The 11,471-nt window shown below is 37.0% G+C and overlaps 1 protein-coding gene across 2 annotated transcripts in view; it reads right to left on the bottom strand.

The window, feature by feature from the left end:
• Nucleotides 1-1,952: 1,952 nt before the first annotated feature.
• Nucleotides 1,953-11,471, bottom strand: part of osbpl1a (oxysterol binding protein-like 1A) — a 32,310-nt gene continuing 22,791 nt past the window's right edge. The window contains exons 18-29 of one of the 2 annotated variants that reach the window (XM_010871852.4): nucleotides 10,731-10,806; nucleotides 8,414-8,548; nucleotides 8,167-8,264; nucleotides 7,540-7,722; nucleotides 7,342-7,449; nucleotides 7,158-7,247; nucleotides 6,246-6,369; nucleotides 5,853-5,966; nucleotides 5,373-5,496; nucleotides 5,185-5,275; nucleotides 4,961-4,981; nucleotides 1,953-3,374 (exon numbers count right to left, since the gene is read on the bottom strand). In XM_010871852.4, the coding sequence (XP_010870154.1) occupies nucleotides 3,272-3,374; nucleotides 4,961-4,981; nucleotides 5,185-5,275; nucleotides 5,373-5,496; nucleotides 5,853-5,966; nucleotides 6,246-6,369; nucleotides 7,158-7,247; nucleotides 7,342-7,449; nucleotides 7,540-7,722; nucleotides 8,167-8,264; nucleotides 8,414-8,548; nucleotides 10,731-10,806 (1,267 nt within the window). In that variant the 3' untranslated portion in view covers nucleotides 1,953-3,271. The remainder of the gene's footprint in view (nucleotides 3,375-4,960; nucleotides 4,982-5,184; nucleotides 5,276-5,372; nucleotides 5,497-5,852; nucleotides 5,967-6,245; nucleotides 6,370-7,157; nucleotides 7,248-7,341; nucleotides 7,450-7,539; nucleotides 7,723-8,166; nucleotides 8,265-8,413; nucleotides 8,549-10,730; nucleotides 10,807-11,471) is intronic. The other variant, XM_010871853.3, reaches the window with a different exon arrangement.

The raw sequence follows: 11,471 nt of genomic DNA, 5'->3' as shown, positions 1-11,471 counted from the left end.
TTAATTCAAGGGGTTGAACAAAGTTATCTTATGAAACATTTAGGAATTGCAACCATTTTTATACACAATCCCCTTTTTCAGAGACTCAAATGTAATTGGACAATTTAACACAATCATGAATAAAATGTTAATTTGTCGAGAATCCTTTTCAGGCAATGACTGCTTAAAGTCTGGAACGCATGGACATCACCAAATGTTGGGTTTCCACCTTTGTGATGCTTTGCCAGGCCTTTACTGTGGCTGTCTTCTGTTATTTGTTCGTGGGACTTTCTGCCTTAAGTTTTGTCTACAACAAGGGAAATGCATGCTCGATCGGGTTGACATCAGATGATTGAGTCGGCCATTGCAGAATATTCCACTTCTTTGCCTTAAAAAAATGCTGGGTTGCTTTCGCAGTATGTTTTGGGTCATTGTCCATCTGTAAAGTGAAGCGGCGTCCGATCAAGTTCCCTGAATTTGGCTGAATCTGAGCAGACAATATATCCTTATACATTTCAGAATTCATCTGGCTGCTTCTGTCTTCTGTCACATCATCAATAAACACTGGTGACCCAGTGCCATTGGAAGTCATGCACGGCCATGCCATCACACTACCTCCACCTTGTTTTACAGATGATGTGGTATGTTTCAGATTATGCGCCGTTCCAAGCCTTCTCCATACTTTTTCTTCCCATCATTCTTGTACAGGTTGATTTTAGTTTAATCTGTCCAAAGAATGCTGTTCTAAAACTGGAATGTCTTTTTTGATGTGTTTTGGCAAAATCTGGCCTTTCTCTTCTTGAGGCTTATAAATGGTTTGTACCTTGTGGTGAACCCACTGTATTTGCTCTTGTGAGGTCTTCTCTTCATGTTAGACTTGAATAATGATATGCCTACCTCATGGAGAGGCTTCTTCACTTGGCTGGATGTTATGAAGTTTTTTTTTTTTTTTACCATGGAAAGGATCCTACAATCATCATTTATTTTATTTTTTTCTGTTCCATTTTGTAAAGTGTCTATAGGTCCTTGAAAAGCGCTATATAAATAAAATGCATTATTATTATTATCCACCACTGTTGTCTTCCGTGGAGGTCCAAGCCTTTTTGTGGGTTCTTTTTTTCTCAGAATGTACCAAAATGTTGATTTGGCCACTCCTAATTTTCCTGCTATCTCTCTGATGGATTTTTGTTTCTGCAGCCTAAGGATGGCTTGATTCACTTGCATTGAGAGCTCCTTTGACTGAATGTTGGGGGTTCACAGCAACAGCTTCCAAATGCAAATGCCACACCTGGAATCAACTCCAGACCTTTTACCTGTGTAATTTATGAAGAAAGGAATAGCCCACACCTCTTCATGAAACAGCTTTTGAGTCAGTTGTCCAACTACATTTGGTCCCTTGAAAAAGAGCTGTAATTCCTAAACCCTTCCTCCAATTTGGATGTGAATACCATACAATTAAAGCTGAGAAACTGCACTTTATATTATCGTTATATAACTGTAACTTGAATATATTTTGGTAAACAGCCAAAATAAAACTTGTGTCAGTGTCTAATTATTACCAGAGCTAACTATAAATGCAACAGTAATGAACATCTTTTGGTCAAAGATCAAGACAAAAAAGTCCATAATGTCAAAGCAATAAATAAAATCTACAAATTATTCTAAATTAATAACAAATACAAAACATAATAATTGATTGCATCAGTATTCAATGGGAATGCACTCTGCAGCCTACCATCTTGATTGAGCGCAGATGCCCCATTTTTATTATACTTGTTATTTAGAAAGTTAAATGGTCAGATTAAAAAATATTCCACCCCCATAGAATTCTCTATATTCTAGGTGTCAGATATAATTTGACAAATGTTGACCCTTTGCATACTTGATACCTGGTTACGAAGTTGTTTTTTCTATGACCATATTACAACATCTGAACCATATTACACTACAACACAACAGAAGACACATAGCGATAGCTTTCATTATTCTTTATTATGATCCATGTCCTCCATGACCTCGTCACAGAGAAATGTAAAAGAACAGCTGTTAAAGATAACACAGGAATAAACCAGTTTAGATTGTTTATACAATGTCCCTTCAGATGGTTGCATAGTTTACCTCTCTGCAAAACATAATTAAAGGGATCTATGCATTTAAAGTTGTTAATATTTATAGAAAAGTATTCAACAGCATTTGAAGTACTGGAGAGCAAACCGAGTTAGAAATAGGTCTTTTATCCAACAGGTCTTTGTTCCAACAATCAATTAGGCAAAAAGACCTTAAAGGTTCATATAAAAAAATATTACCAATCCACCTAGTTATCATCAGGCAACACAAATGGATGTGAATATGGAGGGATACAAAAAAGGTTTTACAACAGACAAGTCACCAGAAAAAGCAGTGAAATACTGATATTTAAATATCAGTAAAGCAAGAGCTATAAACGAACAAATACATTCCAAACACACTGAATATGTACATTTGTAAGTGCAGACTGTAACAGATTAATTTTTAAATAAAGAAGTTATAAAACAAAACAGCTTTACATTACATAAAAAGCAACAGATTGTTGTGTTTATACTGCAATTTCCTTTAGTAAAGGATGTAAGGTTGTGAAAATAGCATACATTATGACAGATCACATGATATACAAAACCCTGCAACATGAAGTGATTAAAAAAAACAGTGTCTAACCATGACACACTTCAACCAATGGAGTGCATAAACAATTCCATTTATGCTAAAAAGTCATAATTCTTTAAAACAAGGTCTGCATGGAAAATGTAACCTATTATGAATGCTACTTTTATGAGCCTATTTCACAGTGGAACCTCTTCTATTACAAATACATACAATATTGCAATTTTGATACTCAGTGTTTTCGTTGTAATAAATTGAAGATGCATTCTGGGATTTTTTGTTATATAAGTTGCACTTTAGAGCCAAAATGGGTACCCAAACATTGTGTACTATGTTATGCATGTGCTGATATGTGCCACTTGAACCAAACCACTCGCTTTGAAACCTGGAATTTCATGGATAACTGAGGTATGACAGTGATTTCACTTATAGATTATGCACATATTACATATCCAGCCCAAAATAAAATATTTATATTTTATTAAAAAATATATATATTTGGAAAAGTCCCAGACTGCATCTTTAAGGCTTTCCGGGTTAATCTCTTTTAAATATTGTCTGTAATTAGTTAGTCAATTCAACATATTAGTGGAAGGGTATCACATAAGGTTGATCTGGATGAGCAACAATGTAATTATTATAGGAATGTCCATTAGTATATATCAGGTAACAGAGGATAGTTGCGGTCCCAGTATCCACTTGAGAACAACCAGTCCTGGGAGCCATTGTGGGGATTCTGACCCTGGTGAAACCACCTGGAAACATGGGGAATACAGTGAGCATTTTCATTATGCAACTTCATGAATGACAGTCAATATCCACAGAACATGTTTCAATGCATGCATTAAAAAAACAGTATGGGTTTGATGTGTGGCTTGTATTCACATTGTGCTACACACTACCGGTTGCAGCACACGGCCATTTTCCAACCCACCAATGTATGTTTTAATATCAGCCGGCTTGCCAATGTGCTATAGTAATTTTGGTCAGGTCAATGAGGGACGCTTACCATAAGTTAGAAAAAAAAAAACTGATATAACTCGTAGCACATTTTGGTAATTACATGGATTTTGACAGAGAGTTTATTGGAAAAAGAGATGTGCTTTTGTGCTGGTAAATCGTTAAGGCCATTTAGAAACATACAAAAAACAATTAGGTCACAAGAGCTTCGGTAATTTATGCTAATTATTGTTGTACCTAATGTATAATAAAAGATTTGCCAAGAAATACATTTTTAATATTTCCCTGACAGTGGTATTTAGTGGTATTTTTAACGGTTTATGTTTGTCAACAACCATCTCTGTCTCCATCAATCATCTCCTTTCAGCTGACAGAACTTTGACTTAACCCATGCTGATAGATGACAAAGGGATTTAAAATGCATGCAATCTCATTTAAATCCCAGGCAAACCCAAACAGGTGCAAATTACCAGGAGACTGAGACCAAATCAAAAGCATAGAATTTCATAACAGATACCACTTTGCTTGTGTCTATTTTAAATATTCGTTAGGGATGCTAGTATTTCTTGCAACAAATTAGTTTTTGGTTTTAAGTATACAAGTTCTCATTCCCATGTTTGAGGCCAAATTATTATTTTTTTATTCACTTGCTCAATTTCAAGAAGGGAACCAATATACTTTGAGTTGAATGTATTTCATAGGAATGTGTAGTTTTGGGTGAATTAACCCTTTAAATTAAATATAACAGTGAGAAGCTTTTAACATCATATATTAACACACATTTAGTTTGAATTTATATTTAGATCAATGTATACTGCAGTCATGTTCATTGAATTCAATAAAATTAGGATAGACGTTATTTCTGGATGAAAAACTAACTCAAGCAATATACAGGGACAATTAAAGTACCTAACGTAAGGTATGAAAACAGGTGCTGTTTTATCAGCTTGCATGTTGTAAATAGTAATATTTCACAAGGCCCCAGACCTATAGCACTACCCCCCCCCCAGACCTATAGAACTACTCTCCTGCCCCCCAGACCTATAGAACTACTTCCCCCCCAGACCTATAGAACTACTTCCCCCCCAGACCTATAGAACTACATCTCCCCCAGACCTATAGCACTACTTCCAACACTATGATTTACTAATGCATTAGGTTGGTTAAAATAGAGCCCAGTCAAACAAGACAATCATGCATGTATGTAGTAAAATCATTATTTTCTACGCATGCAATGATTTTGCATTTGGGCCACTGATTGGATTTGAGATTGAGTTTTGAATCAATATGTACATTTAGATGACCAGCAGAGCTACAATACACAACAGTGACAGAGTAGTGAAGATGTGAAGCACACTATAGAAGAACATGCAACTCCAACCTGGGGCCGAGAGCAGGGTTTCTTCTCATCAAAGCAAGGTGAAAGAAAATGAAAAAGAGGACATGCATTAGTATAAAGCAGTAAACCAGAATTGCCAGAATTACCCATAAAAAATGAATGACCCATAAAAAAGGTTGAAATACATGGTATAATAGGTGTATTTCTATACAATAAATACATTTAAAATTACATTTTGAAAACACGAGTATGGCTAATTGTCTTACTTTGTTTTCCACTCATCATCAGATTTGGAGCGAGTTTTCCTCGCAGCTCTCTGTTTTTCTTCTAGCCTCTTCTTTTCCTCACTTGCAAGGTCTATCACAAGGAAAAAACATTTTAACAAAAAAAGAAAAAGGGTTTTAACTAACTTGGCTTAGAACACAGAAGCACAATAATCTATCAGTATCTTTACCAATATCTCCATTCTCCATGGCTCGTATATCTGGCCTCAGTCTGCAGTCTGTCTTTGGGATAATTCCTTCCATATCTTTGTCCAGCTCATTCAGCTGCATAGCAAAAGACGTGAAGCTGTACATCTACAAATAAAAGACAACTCGTGTTCAGGAATGTTCAGGAATTTCTTTTGACTGTGGCGGGAATCAGCTTTGTGTGTGCTGACAACTTCCATCTGATGGCAAGGGCTGGCTTTGCCAGGGCTGGCTATACACTCCCACTATATATTGCTACAACCAACAAAAAGATGATAAATGTTCCACTCCTTTCATTGTAAGCCAGAGACAATACATTGCTCTAATGACCATTTGGTCTCTTGCCACAACCATATGTATTGGCTTGGCTGCCACCATTGATTTTGGGTACCTTTTATACAAGAATTCAGAAGATGGTCAAATTAAGGTGTTCAAGCTCGGTCTAAATGGGGTATTTGTGTAACCTCTGTAGAGTTCGCTGGTCTGGGGGCTATCCTCCACAGGAGCTGGCTCCCTGCGATCACCTCTACAGTGTCAGTCTCTGGTAGGGGGGTGTCCTCAGTCTCCTCACCGGAGTCCTGGAAAACAGGACACACATGCTGAAGCTCTTCTATCTGCTACATAAGTGGTGTCGTAGCGCAGGAACATGTAATCAAACTGTTTTCATAAAGCCCTTACATAAGCAGATGTCAAGGTGATTTAGAAAAACAAAGAACAATCAATGTAGAAGCTATAGGAACAAAAGCATGGGGAGCGTGGTTGGAGTTCTACAATACCAATATGATTAACTTGAAATACATATGCATTACATTAATTGCATCATATATAATCAAGCAGATTACATAAATGTATAACACCTGTTTGCTGCTTTTCTTTTCCTCTGTGCCCTTCCCGGTTCTCCTGTGTGTCTCCAATGCAGCAGAATCGATTGCGTACATACATTCTGTCCATTTTCCGTAGAGCGAACAGACCTTCTTTTTACTGTACCAAACAATCAAATACTGTTGGTTAAAACAGTGCAGACATCACTGATTTCCATTAATGTTGCAAAAACCAATTGGACCAATTCTGAGGTCATATGTTCGAAGTCACATCCTGAGTCACACCCCTAACTAATTCTCTTTTGCTGTATTACAAATGGTACATTTAAATTTTGATCATTTTATTTTAAAACACTAACACTCAAAATCAATTATAGCAATTATGATGACTGTCTTCACTGTGTTCCATGGTATATCTAATGCTTTGGAAATTATTTTGTACCCTTATCCTGACAGATTTTTTTTCAAAAATGAGATCCCTCTAATGCTTTGGAAGTATGTTTTTCAATTGAATTGTTCACATTATAGGTCCCATTAAAAGTGGAAAAAGTTCTGACATGATTCATCTTTGTCTCATTCTTTTACATCACAAAAATCTGGCATTTTCACAGGGGTGTGTAGACTTTTTATATCCACTGTATATACTCTTTTTGGTGAGTGTGAGTGACAGGCAAGGAAGATATTGAACACTCCTCTACATGGGATATATAAATCACTTAAGCCCACACATTCATCTACAGACTACGGCGTTAAAAGACACATACAAAAAGAATAACAGGACACATGATTTCCTATTTTCATATTCATATAGGATAATAAAATGCATATAAAATGCACATTAGGTGCTCACTTCACCATTCTGTGCACTTCAACAAAAACATTCATGTAGCACACGAGTTACGTCTGAGACTACATCTTCCATTCATCCGCCACACAATGAACACATACCTTTTGTCCAGTATGTAGCCTTCAACCTTGTGCAATTCCTTGCCAAAAAGGCCACAGGGTTTGAAATTCAAACAACATCTTTCTCCAGTTCTGTAGGGAAAAAAGCATATTTACCATCAAATATTTTTTCATATACTGTATACAGTGCACATTCTACTAATTTCAAAGCATGCATTCCCCTTACTTGTGGTTGATCACCTCCACATTGCCATACTGCTCAATCCACAGCTGCCCCACTATGATGTTGTGGACGCAACATGTAGGGTTTGTCCATGTGTAGGCCTCATTGTACCTAGGTAAACATTATTATATTTTTTGTAACTAGGTAAAAAAAAAATGTTTGAATGATGTGTGCTCATTACAGTGCATGAAGCATGCTTACTTAGACAACTCCAGTGTGATGATGCCTTTGGGTTCAGCTTCTACACTTTTGCCCCAGAACTTCAGTTTGGGGTAGATGGAGCCATGGAAAACAAAGTCTTTCTTTAGTCCTTCGGCATGGAATGCACTGACTGGTGGGTGGTGGCTCACCTGCTCCGAAATCAACCTGAAACCCAGGTCCTCTCTGCCAGAGAAAAGGAGGGAATGGAAGTTTAAAGGCCCACTCCAGTGGACATCCACTTTTTGTACCTTACATATGTTAGCCAGTGCTTACATTATGTTAATACAGTACTGTGCAAATTTCAAAAGTTATTTATCTGAGCAAGTGTTTATTTCCTTTTAAAAACATTAGATAACATTAGAATGAATAAAAAGAAACATGCAATAAAACCTAACAAGCATTTATTGTGTTGTCCAAACGGTAACGTATGTATGAGATTGCTAGAAGAAATGTAAAATAGGTTTTAAGAAACTGAGCAAGTTGAAGAAAAATGCAGTGGAAAACCCAAGAAAGCGGTCTACATCTGATTTACAGTACTTAAGGTCACTGAAGAAATTACGCAGGCTACTAAAGCAAAATAGGTGTTACTCTCCCTCGGTGCTCCACACATTTGTCTGTCTCTCTTACCTGACCAGTTCGTAGGTCTCTCCCAATAGTGGATTAAAAGGTTTTCCAGTTCTCTCCCACTGGGAAGCCACAGCAGACACAGCAAATGCTGCCACACACTGCCCATACAAAAAATAAAAGGATTTGGCAATGCAATGTAAAATTCAGTAACTTTCTCTATTCTATTCTACATAAAGTCTATTTCAAAACCTGCTTCTTTCAAATAAGCCAATAATCAAAGCTATGTTCCACATGTGTGTTTGGGTACCTTCATCCTCTCAATGGAGTTAGTAGAAGCGTTGGCCTTGTGGATGAGGTATGTGTGCTCCATGTACTCAGTCAGACGCTGCAGGAAGCTCAAGGGCTCATTAAAAATCACAGGCATGGTAATCTTAGACAGCTCCTAAAAGAAAGAAAACATTAATGAATGAGAGAGCTGTATTAGCCCATACTTAACTGTTAAATAATAGTCATTATTTTGAGCAGTTTATGGAATGCACATTGAAAAATATATCAATATAATATTTCACATATGACAATAATATTCTATAAATTTCATACAGCTCATAAAACTCATACATTGCCTATAGTAGCTAGACAAGCTTCAGAAAAAATATGTAAATTTTATTTCACACATAAAACCCCAGAACAAAGCTTATAATATACAGAATCAAAAAAGATACAGCATTGACATTTAATTGCATTAACATAACTTGGCCTGTTTAACTATTTGTATCATGGTACAAAGCTTAGGCTCCAATATATTTCAAGTCTATTCATTTCAAAAAGTAAACTCATATTCAAATTTTTATTCCCCTGGATAGGGCCACAGTGTCACTGGACCAGTCTCAGTTCCAAGGATTAACACTGCTATATTATTGTGTCGGGTAGAGTCAGTTCTCCATCTCTATTGTAAATCCTTGTAAATAAACTGCTGATGTAAAAAGGGCTTTATAAATACATTGGATTGATTGAAAATAATGTTGATTGAAAATATCTTGAATTTTAGCATACTTCCTGTATAAAGTGGAATTTACGCAAACTCTGTATGTACTTTATAAATACTGTATCCTACCCATTTCTGGCTAGTGAAGTGCATTCCACATTTAGATAATGACACCATAGTAAACAGGAAACGTTGGGAGACATATACAGTGGGGAGAACAAGTATTTGATACACTGCCGATTTTGCAGGTTTTCCAACTTACAAAGCATGTAGAGGTCTGTAATTTTTATCATAGGTACACTTCAACTGTGAGAGACGGAATCTAAAATCAAAATCCAGAAAATCAGATTGTATGATCATTTTATAATTTTATTGCATGACATAAGAATTTGATCACCTACCGACCAGTAAGAATTCCGGCTCTCACAGACCTGTTAGTTTTTCTTTAAGAAGCCCTGTTCTCCACTCATTACCTGTATTAACTGCACATGTTTGAACTAGTTACCTGTATAAATGACACCTGTCCACACACTCAAACAGAATCCAACCTCTCCACAATGGCCAAGACCAGAGAGCTGTTTAAGGACATCAGGGATAAAATTGTTTGGAGGAAGAAGAAGGATGAGTACAACCCCAAGAACACCATCCCAACAGTGAAGCATGGAGGTGGAAACATCATTCTTTGGAGATGCTTTTCTGCAAAGGGGACTGGACGACTTCACTGTATTGAGGGGAGGATGGATGGGGCCATGTATCGTGAGATCTTGGCCAACAACCTCCTTCCCTCAGTAAGAACATTGAAGATGGGTCATGGCTGGCTTCCAACATGACAACAACCCAAAACACACAGCCAGGGCAACTAAGGAGTGGCTCCGTAAGAAGCATCTCAAGGTCCCGGAGTGGCCTAGCCAGTCTCCAGACCTGAACCAAATAGAAAATCTTTGGAGGGAGCTGAAAGTCCGTATTGCCCAGCGACAGCCCCGAAACCTGAAGGATCTGGAGAAGGTCTGTATGAGTGGGCCAAAATCCCTGCTGCAGTGTGTGCAAACCTGGTCAAGAACTACAGGAAACATATGATCTCTGTAATTGCAAACAAAGGTTTTCTGTACCAAATATTAGGTTCCGCTTTTCTGATGTATCAAATACTTATGTCCTGCAATAAAATGCTAATTAATTACAATGTGGATTTTTGTTTTAGATTCTATCACTCACAGTTGAAGAGTACCTATGATAAAAATGACAGACTTCCACATGCTTTGTAAGTGGGAAAACCTGCAAAATTGGCAGTGTATCAAATACTTGTTCTCCCCACTGTATACTGTAGATGTTGGTTACTTAGTGCACAATACATCAGCATAAGATTGACTGTTCTACAATACAGGCACTATTACCATCAGGCTTTAAAGCTGAAATCTGCATTGGATAAACCCAAGCCAGTGGTTGCTCCAGGCACATTTGGTTTTATTTAATAAATGGAGTGGGGGAGCACCCAGCATCATTGTAAAAAAAGTAATGTCTTTGTTGTTACCTGCCAAATGAATGTGGCAGTTTCACTGCTATAGATTCCATCTTCATTATTCCACATGTTACAGGGTTTTAGAAAAGTATTCTAGATGCATCATTTTGGTTGATAACTCACCATGCCAATGCATTTCCTCAGGATACTCCAGATGCTGAAGTCATTTCTGGAGAACATAGGTGCTGGTAAACTTGTTCTGATGTAAGTGATACAAGACACAGAAAATAATGTAAATGTGCAAATGATTAGTGTGCCCTTTTGACTTTGTCTACCCTTACTGTACAGTCATCTGCATTTCTTTCAATAAGACATGCCAGGACTGTAACTGATATTTATATCTAATGCAGGAGTCATATCTTATTCAGGTGAATACAGTCTGAGTGCAACAAAAGCCTTCACTTTAGTTTCACGCACATGCACAGATAACACAGTCCACAATCCAAATGACTACAAAGGGTATCTAGTAGGCAGCTGTGGAAATGTCTGCTAGAGTTCTTCCCTTCTACTTTTCAGGTTAAGACATGTACATGTAGTCACGTTAACACCCAAATTCAACACAAATGCTAGCACTCACAAAGACATGCAAATTAGTTGGTGACATATCTCATTAAACAAATATGGCATTAAATTCCCTAAGTGCTAATGTTAGTTGTTTGGATTCTCATTGGGCCACCACAGGTTTAAAAAAATAAATAATCTGAATGAGACAGAAAGGAAAATGCATTGAAATTGATGGGCATCCCAAAAGCCTGGACTCTAGTTCTACACCATGGTCAACCTCCATACTGAAGACATCTGTTATTATCATCATTATTATTATTATTATTATAATAAAGTTTCAAATGTTGTTTTTTATAAACC

Source organism: Esox lucius, chromosome 8 (assembly GCF_011004845.1).
Source record: "Esox lucius isolate fEsoLuc1 chromosome 8, fEsoLuc1.pri, whole genome shotgun sequence".
Lineage (NCBI taxonomy): Eukaryota > Metazoa > Chordata > Actinopteri > Esociformes > Esocidae > Esox > Esox lucius.
Note: the sequence above shows the minus strand (reverse complement) of the source record. Positions and strands in the feature narration are given on the sequence as shown.